Genomic DNA, 14737 nt, shown 5'->3' with positions numbered 1-14737 from the left:
CATTTATGGACTCTTATACCTGACCGAGGGCTGGATGCATCAACACCAAAAATGTGATTAAACCACCTAAAATGAAATTTTTGGAGGTCTGACCACATTCCGCATAAGCATCAAGCTCCAAGATGCTAAACTTTTAGAAGCTTGTACCCAACAGGCTTCTCTCTGCAGCAACTACAGTAGGATCCGACCTAGTGTATCCCCCGGACGCGCATGTGCAGAGTGGCTACAGGGACAAGAAACCTGAAGTCCCCACAACACAAAGGACAGCTCTTATCAGAACAGCAGCTCTTTTCTTAAATCTACATGCATACAGCATTAATAAACGCTGCCATGAATGTGATCAGTATTGATATGTATTACATTCAAAATGTGATGCATGATGCATCCCATCCCACCCTTCTAGTAAAAAAGCTCTATTAACGTAGGTGATGAAAATGTCTCTCCTGTGGTTTCAGCGGTTGTCGTCTTGTTACTTGCACTGTCAAGGATATGAAAAGTGTAAAACATTTTTTAATAAGTCCTGTTGTACAGTATGAATATATATATATATATATATATATATATAAACATTTAGGCATATAAATTAGGTCGCCTTCAAAGCCCAATTTACTAAAAGTCTTCCTGATAATTTAACAACTACATTCCCTTTTTTGCTACAAGTAAGGGGGTAATTCCAAGTTGATCGCAGCAGGAAATTTTTTAGCAGTTCGGCAAAACCATGGGGGTCATTCCGAGTTGTTCGCTCGCAAGCGGATTTTAGCAGATTTGCTCATGCTAAGCCGCCGCCTACTGGGAGTGAATCTTAGCATCTTAAAATTGCGAACGATGTATTCGCAATATTGCGATTACACACCTCGTAGCAGTTTCTGAGTAGCTCCAGACTTACTCGGCATCTGCGATCATTTCAGTGCTTGTCGTTCCTGGTTTGACGTGACAAACACACCCAGCGTTCGCCCAGACACTCCCCCGTTTCTCCGGCCACTCCTGCGTTTTTTCCGGAAACGGTAGCGTTTTTTCCCACACGCCCATAAAACGGCCAGTTTCCGCCCAGTAACACCCATTTCCTGTCAATCACATTACGATCGCCAGAACGATGAAAAAGCCGTGAGTAAAATTCCTAACTGCATAGCAAATTTACTTGGCGCAGTCGCAGTGCGGACATTGCGCATGCGCATTAAGCGGAAAATCGCTGCGATGCGAAGATTTTTACTGAGCGAACAACTCGGAATGACCCCCCATGTGCAATGCAGGGGAGGCAGATATAACATGTGCAGAGAGATAGATTCGGGTGTGGTGAGTTCAATCTGCAATCTAAATTGCAGTGTAAAAATAAAGCAGTCAGTATTTACCCTGCACAGAAACAAAATAACCCACCCAAATCTAACTCTCTCTGCACGTTATATCTGCCACACCTGCAGTGCACATGGTTTTGCCCAACTGCTAAAAATTTTCCTGCTGCGATCAACTTGGAATTACCCCCTAAACCCTTTCAATTGATACAACTACAGATCAGGGCCAGTTCTAGACCTTGTGGTGCCCAGGCCAAAGTTTCCTTTGGCACCCCCCCCTCCCCCGACAGGTAAAACAGGGTTAGTGTGCGTCATAGGTGCGTGTCATAAAATAGGGGCGTGGTCACAGTTATGCCCCCCTGTAGCTGTGCCCCCTGGAGTTTTGCCCCCTGTAGAGTTGTGCCCCCTGTAGCTGTGTCCCCAGTAGCTGTGCCTCCTGTAGTTTTGCCCCCTGTAGCTGTGCCCTCAGTAGCTGTGCGCCCAGTAGTTTTGCCCCCAGTACTGTGCCCTCAGTAGTTGTGCCCCCAGAAGTCTTGCCCCCAGTAATGTGCCCCCATTAGTTGTGCCCCCATTAGTTGTGCCCCCATTAGTTTTACCCCCATTAGTTTTACCCCCAGTACTGTGCCCCCTGTAGCTGTGCCCCCTGTATTAATGCCCCTAGTAGTGCCGCTTACCAAAAAAAAAAGAGAAAACTTAATAAAGAAAAAAATACTCACCAGCCCCGCTCCTGCTTCCCGACTGCTGCTGTTCTCCGTCTCCGGCCGCCGGCGCCGCTCCTCAATGCCGTGCGGTGCACCTGACGTCATCGCGCACCGCACGGCACCAGTAGCGGATCTTGCCACGGCGGCGCCCTCGGGACAGTGGCGCCCCAGGCAAAAAGCCTGCTTGCCCGTGGCAAGATCCGCTACTGCTACATATATATCTATTCTCAAATCACGCCAAATAGCAATGTTTAGTGCACCACGAACTTTGCTACCTAGTAGCACCAAAACAATAATCCTAATAACCTAGTACACTCTAAATGAACTAAGATATAAAATTGAGCAAAAAATAACAGTGAAAGAAAAGGGATCTGCAATGATATACTGACAGATGGGATGCCGGCTGTCAGCACAGCGACAGCGGCATCCCATCTACCAGAATCCCGTCAGTGATGCCGTGAGTCCCCACACTTCGGGCCCGGTGGCGAATGACAAGTTGGGCATGGACCCACCAACCAAGTGGGAATTCTGGGCGGTGTAGGGAATCCGGCAGCCGGTATAATGTTGGCTGTCGGGATCCCGTGATGGTATCCTGAGTGCCGGGATCCCGACTACCGGCATTTTAAATGCATCCCGGAAAAAGAGGTGAGGAAAAAGTAAACAAAGTAGGTTCAACAGGTAAAAGACAGGTCCGATACCAGCGACCCCCACCATGCATCTTAAGCCGTCATCTGCGACTTTATACCAGTTCTATTGTACCTAGTACATTATGTTTGAACTAAGATGTAAAATTGAAGAAAAAGTATGCAACATGGGAATTGCACCAGGTGTCTTGAGCCATATGGTGCAAAAGGGATAGGTGTATGAGGACATATCCGTAGGTTCATTCGTGAAGCTTATTCTATGAAGAGGTCCATGTACCTATATTTTTTCTTAGCTAGCGAACGGCTTATGTCATGCTGCTTCCCCACAAGTCGAGACCTCCCCCTTTAAATTTCCTGTGGCAACAACAATCTTAAAATCTCCGAATGGGTCATACACAGGAAAGATGAAGAAACTATTTTAATTACATAGAAGATTTAGCAAGGGAGTAATTTACAGTGTGTACAGCCTCTGTGAAATGTTGCAGGACAGAAAATGTATTGTAAAGAATTAGCTAGGTTGTTTGAGCAGAGAAAAATGGGATGTTATTTATAGGAAATATAATTAGATCTAAAAAGGAGGAATAGCTTGTTATCTAACAGGAAAGATGTGGCCGAGAGAAAGGTGTTTCATACAATGTTTCTTTAACGCACAATGCAGGCCTGATTAGACTTAAGAATAAACCCATATAGGATGTCCAAGTTTATGGCAAATCTATGTTGCACTGTTAGAGGGCGATGGAGAGCATATAAATTTAAAATGTGAGAAAGGATATAAGGTTAAAATATAGTTACCCAGTATTCGTGTGCTTAATGCAAAAAGCAGTCAACATTTTACCTGCGTCCAAAAAATGTACTTTCAGCCTTGCAATGCAACATATTTTGTCTATCAGTGCAATTGAAAGCCAATGAGCAGCTTCAAAGTCATGGGCCTACCCCTGTGCATGCTCAGAAGGGCAGAACATAAGCTCCTGGAGAGGATGAGCAAGCATTACTAATATAGGATCCAGTATGTAATATCGGCAGTCGGGATTCCGGCGCCGGAATCCCAGCGGCGAGCGCAACGAGTCCCCTCATGGCCTTGCTGCACTTGCCACGCTTCAGGCTCGGTGGCGAGCGACACTATTATACTCCCCCTTGGGTGGTGGCATAGATATGGCACATTCACTGATCACTTTATAAGCAAGATGACTACTCATCATAGTTTCAGAGAGTCGATTTGTAACTAAGAGGTCTATTTACTAAGCCTTGAAGAAAGATAAAGTGGACAGAAATAAAGTACCAACCAATCATCTCCTAACTGCCATGCTACATGCTGGGTTTGAAAAATTACAGTTAGGACCTTGTTGGTTGGTACTTAGAGGCCCATTTATCAACGAGTGATAAAATGTGTTGTGAATGATAAAACTCATTATGTATAATAAATATCGTTCCAGCCAATCAGCTCCCAAATGTCATTTTTCTTATTTTTAAACAATAGTTTTTACAAATTTTTCACATGAAAATAATAGGGATACAAAAGGAAAAAAGTGGAATAAAAGGAACACATTTAACTTATTATAGTATTGCACAATTGACAGAAGAAACCTTATAATTTACATAAACTTTAAGCGACTTACAGTATGCCTCGAAGGAGAATCCAAAACTGAAGGATTCACTGGTCCAGAGTATATGGAAAAGTGGCCTTGTCCTTCCCTATATTCACACCTGCTGAACCACTTCATATGAGGTGAGATGCAGATGATGTATATTTTCAGTCAGCTGTCTCGAAAACATAACGCTTCTGAACTTTGTTTTCAATGGCTCGCATATTTGGAACAGTAGCGGATCTCCACATCTTGGCAATGGCTACTTTTGTAGCAGATGGGTCCACGGTTATCTTGACTAGTTTTCTACGCCTAGGCACAACATGATTTATTAGCATAAACCCTTCATCTATTGTTCTCAGCTGCAATACAATACAGAGAACAATACAGCAGGGGATTAAGTTATTACAGCAGGGGATTAAGGGGGTCATTCCGAGTTTATCGCTAGCTGAAAATGTTCACTGCACGTGCGATGATGCAAAAAATGGCACTTCTGCGCATGCGTATGCGGCGCAATGCGCATGCGCGACGTACTTTCACAATGGCCGATGTAGTTTCACACAGGGTCTAGCGAAGCTTTTCAGTCGTACTGCTGGCTGCAGAGTGATTGACAGGAAGTGGGCGTTTCTGGGTGTCAACTGACCGTTTTCAGGGAGTGCTCGAAAAAACGCAGGCGTGGCTGGGCGAACGCAGGGCGTTTTCGTGACGTCAAAACAGGAACTGAACAGTCTGAAGTGATCGCAAGCGCTGAGTAGGTCTGAAGCTACTCTGAAACTGCACAAAATTATTTTGTAGCCGCTGTGCGATCCTTTCGTTCGCACTTCTGCTAAGCTAAAATACACTCCCAGTGGGAGGCGGCATAGCGTTTGCACGGCTGCTAAAAACAGCTAGCGAGCGATCAACTCGGAATGACCCCCCCCAAGTCCGACTGGCCAGTCTCAGTTAATCCTATTAAAGGTCAAGATAAATGTGGACCCATCTGTATGCTCAGGATAGAAATGTAAGAGAGCTACTAACGGATCAGTCCTTACCGTAATCCCATTGACTTTACTGATCAAGGTAAATACAGTACTTCTGTCCAAAGCAGCTTGAGGAGTGGCCCTAACCAGAATATATGTAATAAATCTCATCTGTCCGCAATTTCTCCAACAATATTTTTAAACGGATGGCCAAATAACATGTAATCTATCCGAAGTGAGATAAACTTCTTTATTGGGACAGGCAGCGAACTCTGTAACCAGTGTCTGACTTGTAGATACTTATAAAAGTCCTCAGTTAAAATACCATATTCTGCCTGAAGGTGTGAGAACAAAACCATCCCATCCTCCTATAGTATATCCCCCACTGTGGTGAGTCTGCAACTATTCCTGGAAGTTAATTGCAAATTTGGTATCAAATTGGCAATACCTGCTAAAGAAAGAGCAGGAGATGGTAATGATATGTCATCTGAGAAAGTACAAACCTCCGCCAGACGAACACTGTACATTTAACCGCTCTAGAGGAGCCCAGCTGTGGAAGGCTAATAGTACTGGGAAGCCATAGGAAATCTGGGAGGTCAAAAGGCCGCATTAACTCTCTCTTTAGGGGAGATGTTATTAAACCAATCTCTGGCTTGATTCAACAAGCAAGCTACTTTACTTCTCCAAGTCCGCAAAGCGACTCTAGCCTACAGTTTAGGGAGAGACAGGGTACCTCTTGCAATTCTGGGTTTGCTATCTTTCCAAACATAGTTTGTGATTGTTTTATAAAAGTACAGTACTTTTGGAAGCTGTCTAAGGATGGTACGGAACAAAAAAAGTAATTTTGGCAGTTAAAACATTTTAAACGCTGCTAATTGTCCCATGCAAGACACTTCTTGAAACCGGTTTAGTATGAAATACCTACAATCACAATCCCAACGGTTAAAATCCCGACAAAATTGACCGATGGTCAAAATCCCGACAAGGTCGAAATACCGACATTGGAATTTTGACCATGTCGGTATTTTGAGCTTGTCGAGATTTTGACCATCGGTGAATAGTTGTCGGGATTTTGATTGTAGGTAAATTGACCACATCCCCTTGAAACATCCACTCTTTAACTAGCCCAACTGGGTTGGTAGTGTAATTATAATTATAGGTAATTATTTATGGTCAATGTAATAGGCAAAATCAGTGCTTGTGGCTTCCATTCATAAAATATGTGGACAAACAATAGTGAATCCTGTCCCTCACCACATAACTTAATATCAAAATGACATATAAACACATTTTATTTAATTATTTTTTTCTGAATTTCCTAATTAGAAATTTTTAGCCTAGGAGTGGCATGAAACAAATTATTATACTCTAGGGCACTGTGACTCTAAAATGTTTGTGAACCACTGTCCTAAAGTATCTTTACTATGAGGAAATAACTGAAAAACTAAAGCCCTCGAGAGACAGAGAATGCCCCAAAATGGCATGACTATGCCCCAGCAGGATATGATAATGCCCGTTTATTCAGATGCAGTTACCACTGCCAACATACACTCCGTGTTCCAATGGGTGTGGTTCATTAGGTCGACATGCATTAGGTCGACATGGTCATTAGGTCGACATGGTCATTAGGTCGATATGGTCATTAGGTCGACATGTACATGGTCGACATGGAAAAAGGTCAACGTGAGTTTTTTTTACTGTTTTTGGTGTTGTTTTCTCCGTAAAGTGACGGGGAACCCCAATTAGTGCCCCGGTGCGCTCGGCACAGGTTACCGGTCCCAACTGTAGTCCACGTGGATCGTTAAGTATGAAAAAGGTGAAAAAAATTGTGAAAAACTCATGTTGACCTTTTTGCATGTCGACCTAGTACATGTCGACCTAATGACCATGTCGACCTAGTGACCATGTCGACCTAATGCCTGTCGACCTTCAGTTGTCGACCCAATGTATGTCGACCTAACAACCGCCTCCCATCCCAATTCCCATCCTTATAATATTATGTGATAGCTTGTCTGCAAATAAGTCCAAGTTGGATTACTGTGTTGTTGCTTTTAATATTATTATTATTATTATTATTATTATATATATTGTTTTGGTCAAATGTATTATCATAGCACTCATTTTAATGGGATGCGTCAGGATCCCGGCTGTCAGGATACCGATGACAGGATCCCGATCACAGCCAATGCCATTGGTCAGCATGCCGACACACAGAGACTATTCCCACTTGTGGGTGTCCACGACACCCATAGAGTGGGAATAGAACCTGCTGCAAGCGCAGCGAGTGACCGTTCCCACTACGCGTTAAGCGCAGCAAACCTGCAAGGAGTTCCTTTTCTCTCGCCCCTCCAGCCGGCATTCTGGGGAGTCGAGATGCTGACCTCTGGGATCCCGACCGCTGGAAAAACACACCCAACCAGTTTTAATAGTTCTATTCCTCCTTAACATGTTAGGCTGCATGCCAATATACCAAAGTACTGAATGACAGGATCCTTGTCCAAATGGGCTGATCAGTACATCTGGATCTCTCAGTGCAGTAAAAATAAAAAAATCACAATGACCATTCTGCAATGAGCCAATCAAGGTCACTCATAATATTATTGGACAAGAGGTCATTTTCTAGCTCCCAATCCATCAAAATAAATAAACAGACAGACCGACTGGGGAGCAACACACAACACCACGGTATGTAGTCAGAATACTGGCGCTAAGCATGCCGACGGTCAGAATCCCAGCAGCGGAATCCCAATGCTCAAATCTAGACAGATATCTGTGGTAAGTATTGAGGTAAGGGTTAGGTTTAAGGTTAGGCTGTGGGAGGGGACAGTTAGAGGTAGGCTGCGGGAGGGGACAGTGAGGGTTAGGCTGCGGGATAGGATGGTTAGGGCTATGCTGCGGGAGGGGACAGTTAGAGGTAGGCTGCAGGCGGGGACGGTAAGGGTTAGGCAGAGGGAGGGGACAGTTAGGTTTAGGCTGCGGGAGAGGATGGTTAGGTTTGGGCTACGGGAGGGGATGGTTAGGCTGCGGGAGGGGACGGTTAGGGTTAGGCTGCAGGAGGGGTTGGTTAGGCTGCCAGAGGGGGCAGTTAAGGGAAGGCTTCAGGAGGAATGGGTCAGGGTTAGAATATCTCACCATGATTTCATACCCAACCCACTGCTGTTTTTTCCTGCTAGAAAAACTGGCCATGGGCTTGACTCATGGATTAGTGACCATGTGTAGGGAGCAGATGGGAGGAGAGAATTGTCTACTAGTAATGTTGATGAACAATTGCTCAAATCAAGCTTTGAGGTCAGGTGTCATTGTGATACATAATTTACTACTACTGATATTGGCCCTCATTCCGAGTTGTTCGCTCGCAAGCTGCTTTTAGCAGCTTTGCACACGCTAAGCCGCCGCCTACTGGGAGTGAATCTTAGCTTATCAAAATTGCGAACGAAAGATTAGCAAAATTGCGAATAGACACTTCTTAGCAGTTTCTGAGTAGCTCCACACTTACTCGGCATCTGCGATCAGTTCAGTGCTTGTCGTTCCTGGTTTGACGTCACAAACACACCCAGCGTTCGCCCAGACACTCCTCCGTTTCTCCAGCCACTCCCGCGTTTTTCCCAGAAACGGTAGCGTTTTTTCGCACACACCCATAAAACGGCCAGTTTCCGCCCAGAAACACCCACTTCCTGTCAATCACATTACGATCACCAGAACGAAGAAAAAACCTCGTAATGCCGTGAGTAAAATACCTAACTGCATAGCAAATTTACTTGGCGCAGTCGCACTGCGGGCATTGCACATGCGCATTAGCGACAAATCGCTCCGTTGCGAGAAAAAAATAACAAGCGAACAACTCGGAATGACCCCCATTATACAGTATGTTGAGAAAATGTATGCAATCATTATATTTAAATAACGAATATAGTCATACCTCCCTACATTCAGACTAGCAACGTCAGGATATATTAACCCTGCTCTTCCCTGCTCCAACCAAACTCTGTCCCACTGCACTCAGAAACGCCAATTTGTGTGGGATCATCCCACCAAATTAAGGTTTAGGAGCAAATACAGCTAATGGACATCTACATTTGTGCATCTAGGGAGCTAATTAGAGTAGCATGGAAGTCAGCCAGATCTCCACTTGCGGATAAATGGGTGCACCTGTGTGGCAAGGGGGCATTCACACTTAGCGTAAGCTTGCAATGTGCACGTTGTGGCAGTGTAGACAGCGTGGACAAAATTGTGGCATATTCAGAGGTTAACATACTCATAGATCTGAACATTTAAGAAGGATATTTGCACCCACAATAGGGTTGGAGTTAATATGTACCGATAAAGGCTGTCCCCACAAGCACATGTATAGGAGAGGTATGCATAGGTGTGACTGACAATAAAAATGTGTCCACACTATTACAATTTCCCCCCTCCCATACCAAGGTGTAATATTACGCCTTTAAAATATAGGGGGTAATTCAGAGTTGATCGCGGGCAGTAAATTTGTTAGCAGTTGGGCAAAACCATGTGCACTGCAGGTGGGGCAGATATAAAATTTAGAGAGAGTTATAGATTTGGGTGGATTATATTGTTTCTGTGCAGGGTAAATACTGGCTGCTTTATTATTACACTGCAATTTAGATTTCAGTTTGAACACACCCCACCCAAATCTAACAGTCTCTGCACATGTTATATCTGCCCCCCCCCCCTGCAGTGCACATGGTTTTGCCCAACTGCTAACAAATTTGCTGCTGCGATCAACTCTGAATTACCCCCATAGTTACTTCTAACTCCAAGTGAGACCCATATAGACTCTCATTCTGATACTAATAAATATAGACTCTCATTCTGATACTAATAAATATTATTTTCTCCTCATCAGATGGTTGTTTTTGCTGCATCTGAGGCCCATGCTGTAGGCTGGGTGGCATTTGGTGAATTACTGGGGAATGGTAGACTAATTATCTGTTTAGATAGAAAGCTACAAAAACAAAAGCTGTTTCTTGGTCTTCTCTACAGTCTCTGACTCATGGACATATGATGCTGCCATATTTTTCTCTGCATCCCCTGCCCATAGAGCACACAAAACAATTTATGCCTTCGTAGAAAAAGTCTGCATTGGGTGACTCTTGTATGTTTTAGGCTCTGAGAGCACTGTTATTCTATATGACTAGAACCCCTTTTGATTACTGCTGCAACAATAATATGCTTTGTTAAAAATGCATTGGTATTACCGTACCATGGGGGTAATTCTGAGTTGATCGCAGCAGCAAGTTTGTTAGCAATTGGGCAAAACCATGTGCACTGCAGGGGGGGCAGTTATAACATTTGCAGAGAGAGTTAGATTTGGGTGGATTATTTTGTTTCTGTGCAGGGTAAATACTGGCTGCTTTATTTTTACACTGCAATTTAGATTTCAGTTTGAATACACCCCACCCACATCTAACTCTCTCTGCACATGTTATATCTGCCCCCCCCTGCAGTGCACATGGTTTTGCCCAATTGCTAACAAACTTGCTGCTGCGATCAACTCAGAATTACCCCCCATGAGAACACAAAATGACCATGATGGCAATTTAAGGCAATGTGATATTTTACACGGAAATCTCAACAGAATGCCGTGTAAACAGCACACTCGAAAGGTTCCATCATAGACATGGAGCTGCTTATTTAGATATTTGTCCTTAGGGAGTTTCTCAAATCTCTCCCAAAATGTATTTTGTTTATGTGAGACTACTGTGGAAGTCCCAATTCATTTTATACTGATTTGTCTTGTAGATGTTTTCACATCAATGGCTTTGATGTCAACTTACATCCATGTCAAAACTAGATTTCCGTGTGTGTGGGCTATGAAGAAATAAAAATCATAGCGCTGAAGTAGTGAAAGCTCAATGACAAGCAGAGAGAACATGAAACTGAACTAAAGACACATAAAAGTCACAAATATCAAACCATGGCCCCAAGTATTACTTGGCATTATAAAATGCCTCCTCTCTGTAACAGTCATGACTTATAAAGTACTAAGGGGCAGATGTATTAACCTGGAGAAGTGATAAAGCAGTGATAAGTGATAACGCTCAGCCAGTCAGCTCCTAACTGTCGTTTTTCAAATCCGTAATACTGGCTGGTGCATTATCACCTCGCGCTTATCACTGTTTTATCACTTCTTTATCCCTTCTCCAGGTTACATCTGCCCTAAATATTTAGTATTATTAGTGTCATATTCAATTAAAGGACAACTCGCCCCAATGTTGTTAATACGGTAGCACCCCATTGTTCGATGCTGGGAACCAAACATTATAGCTGACTACTCACTCAAACAAAGGGTCTGGCCCTCCTGTACTGTAGCTTTACCGCTCCATACCAGCACAGCTATCCTCTGAAAGTACAAACCTGCTATAACTGCAAAACACAAAACTAATCATCTGCAAAACATTTTTAGAAATACTTACGCTGTAGGGGCCCTTACTGAATCTAACATTAAAAACATACCACAAAACCTATAATACAGTTAACACAGTTTAAAATATAAAACTATAGCTTAAGTCTCTGTCTGTTGTAAATTCCATTCATGGCCAACTTCATACAACTTACACTCTGTGGTACAACATGGGGGGTAATTCCAAGTTGATCGCAGCAGGATTTTTGATAGCAATTGGGCAAAACCATGTGCACTGCAGGGGAGGCAGATATAACATGTGCAGAAAGAGTTAGATTTGGGTGGGTTATTTTGTTTCTGTGCAGGGTAAATACTGGCTGCTTTATTTTTACACTGCAATTTAGATTTCAGTTTGAATACACCCCACCCACATCTAACTCTCTCTGCACATGTTATATCTGCCTCCCCTGCAGTGCACATGGTTTTGCCCAATTGCTAACAAAAATCCTGCTGCGATCAACTTGGAATTACCCCCATGGTGTTAACACAATTCTTAGCAGCAATATTACAGTATCTATGTTTTCTACAGTTAAACATCTACATAAATAATACAAAATACAGCAGAACAATACTTTTTTTTCACAGCTTTGCGTGGAACCTTGGACTAATTTGAATATGCAAATCGAGGGTTTAAGGTTACATCACAGCTGCAAAATTTATAGTGGACCTTAGTTAAAACAAGATCAGTTTCATACAGATTCAGTTGCTAAATCACTAAGTGGCAGATATAACCCAGTTTTAAACCACAGACTCTAGAGGTGTTTTGGCAGAACCACCCTCAAGTGTTTTGGTACGGATTCGGTTTCTGGCTCAGTTTTGGATTCCTTTAAAAATCGATAAAAATAATAAACAGTGATACATAGTTTTTATATATATATATATATATATATATATATATATATATATATACAGTATATATAAAAATCGCTAAAATAGTTAAAATCATGTAATTTGGACCTGTTTACATGCAATCCAAAACCCGAGTTAGGATCCACTCAGAACCCCAAAGTGATTCCACACTGGGAATGATTCCACTGGGAAACCCCAAAGTTTGTGTGTGTTTGTATTTCAGGAAAACCAAACCATTATCTCTAATAGATTCTGGGAACTTAACTCAGAATGTATAAGTTAACGTGTGGGGAATTTGCATACTGATTGAATAGCTCCAGATTCTGGCCATTAAACACATTGCTTTATCTACGTCTAATAGTGTTCATTCAGTGGTGGCATTACACATTCTGGGACAGATGTATTAAGCCTGGAGAAGTGATAAAGCAGTGATAAGTACAAGGTGATAACAAGCCAGCCAATCAGCTACAATATGTCAATTGACAATTATGAGCTGATTGGCTGGTGCGTTATCACCTTCCACTTATCACTGCTTTATCACTTCTCCAGGCTTAATACATCTGCCCCTCTGTCACCAATGTCTTGGTGCACAAAATATCTCACAAAGTGACAGATGTATTAACCTGGAGACGGCATAAGGAAGTGATAAACCAGTGACAAGTGCAAGGTGATAAACGCACCAGCCAATCAGCTCCAATATGTAAATTAACAGTTAGGAGCTCATTGGCTGGTGCGTTTATCACCTTGCATTTATTACTGGTTTATCACTTCCTTATGCCGTCTCCAGGCTTAATACATCTGAAATTACTTTAAGTAACGTGATGGCTCAAGAAAACAATGATGTAACAATTAAAAGGCCACTGTGCAATATGTCTACAGTACGTCAGGTAAGGAGGAGAGGGATAAAGCGTTCTAACAGTGGAAAGCATCACTTTCACATGGGATGCTGAGTTTTAGGTTTTCAGATACAGTACACAACACTCTACATCCCATTACCCCAAGTTACAGCCAACAGACCACAAACAGTTTGCCTCAATCAGAATTAGTCAAATATCATTACTGTTTGCAATAAGATATAACAATCATATAATCTAAAGATAATACTGTATATACAATAGATGCAACTATTACACAAGTCCCACAGTTATACCACCCAGAATGATATTACTGCACAGGCAACAGATTAGAGATGACTGATTTCGAGCTTTGGAATTTGTTCTAAATTATCATATGATGTATATTGGTGACTTCAGAATTAAAGAGATACAATTTTGTTTAAAAATATAATTTTTGAGCAATAAAGGGGTGGTGGGGGGATATATACTGTCTATGTAAAGAAAAACTATAATGTGACACACCATGTAGGCAATGTGATGAGACAATGTTGCTACAACTAATCTGCCCTGTTGCAGTTCCAAAACAGCAAAACCACTGACAGCAAAATTTCCAAATCTCCTTTCACTGCTCACACAGAATAAAAAAACACCATAAAAGCAATATGTTGGCATGGATTTTAGATAGTAAATGTCACATTATCCTACCTTAACCTTTCTTCCTCCTTCTTCCTGAGGCTGAAGTCTCGCTGCACCACCTGAAGGACATGCTCAGCTTCATCTTCAGTCAGGCCGGAAAGATCCAGTTTCCTTCCCATTTCTTTTTTGATCCTGAAAGCAATTAACAGGCTCTTTAAGTCACATAGAATCTGCAGTAAGTTCCTCACCTGGAAAAAAAACTTCTAAACGTTTCTGCTATTTATAAGCATTATAAATATTTTATTTGAGATACACGCACAACAAAATCCATTAGCATCTTTAAAAATAGCTTAACTGTCACTCCCCAATAGTATGTGCATAAATTACAGGAAAATATAACACAATTGTGTTTCTGTGCAACTGTAATGAGGTAAAAAAAATTATGTTGTAGAAAAATATTTAAAGCATTTTATGACTACATATTCCTGGTACCTTTTCATGTATACTTTGAAGGGAAAAAAAAGAACCGCCAATTCTGAGAGCAGGCTCTGCAAAACTCAAAATAGATAAAACTCATCTAAAAAGATGGTCTATTTAATTTAATGGTCAATGTTTATCATATTAAACCTCATGTCAGCAAAAAAACAGTGTGTGTTTTCTCACTGAAAATGTCATTCCATTACCTTAAGTATTGAGAACATCAGAAGGATATAGAAAGGTGGCGTTGTTTCCCACAGGCTATTCTTAAACTACAAATAACTGAACTTTGCGCAGACAAAAAAATGTAAATAAAAAACAAATATATATATATATATATGT

General features: G+C 42.1%; 1 protein-coding gene across 2 annotated transcripts in view; it reads right to left on the bottom strand.

Moving 5' to 3' along the window:
* The window catches only part of MYRIP (myosin VIIA and Rab interacting protein), an 835957-nt gene that overhangs the window by 714470 nt on the left and 106750 nt on the right, over window positions 1–14737 (bottom strand). For both annotated transcript variants that reach the window (XM_063922392.1, XM_063922393.1), the window contains exon 2: window positions 13988–14110. In XM_063922392.1, the coding sequence (XP_063778462.1) occupies window positions 13988–14097 (110 nt within the window). In that variant the 5' untranslated portion in view covers window positions 14098–14110. The remainder of the gene's footprint in view (window positions 1–13987; window positions 14111–14737) is intronic.

The sequence above is a fragment of the Pseudophryne corroboree genome, chromosome 5, assembly GCF_028390025.1.
Source record: "Pseudophryne corroboree isolate aPseCor3 chromosome 5, aPseCor3.hap2, whole genome shotgun sequence".
NCBI classification, from domain to species: domain Eukaryota; kingdom Metazoa; phylum Chordata; class Amphibia; order Anura; family Myobatrachidae; genus Pseudophryne; species Pseudophryne corroboree.
Note: the sequence above shows the minus strand (reverse complement) of the source record. Positions and strands in the feature narration are given on the sequence as shown.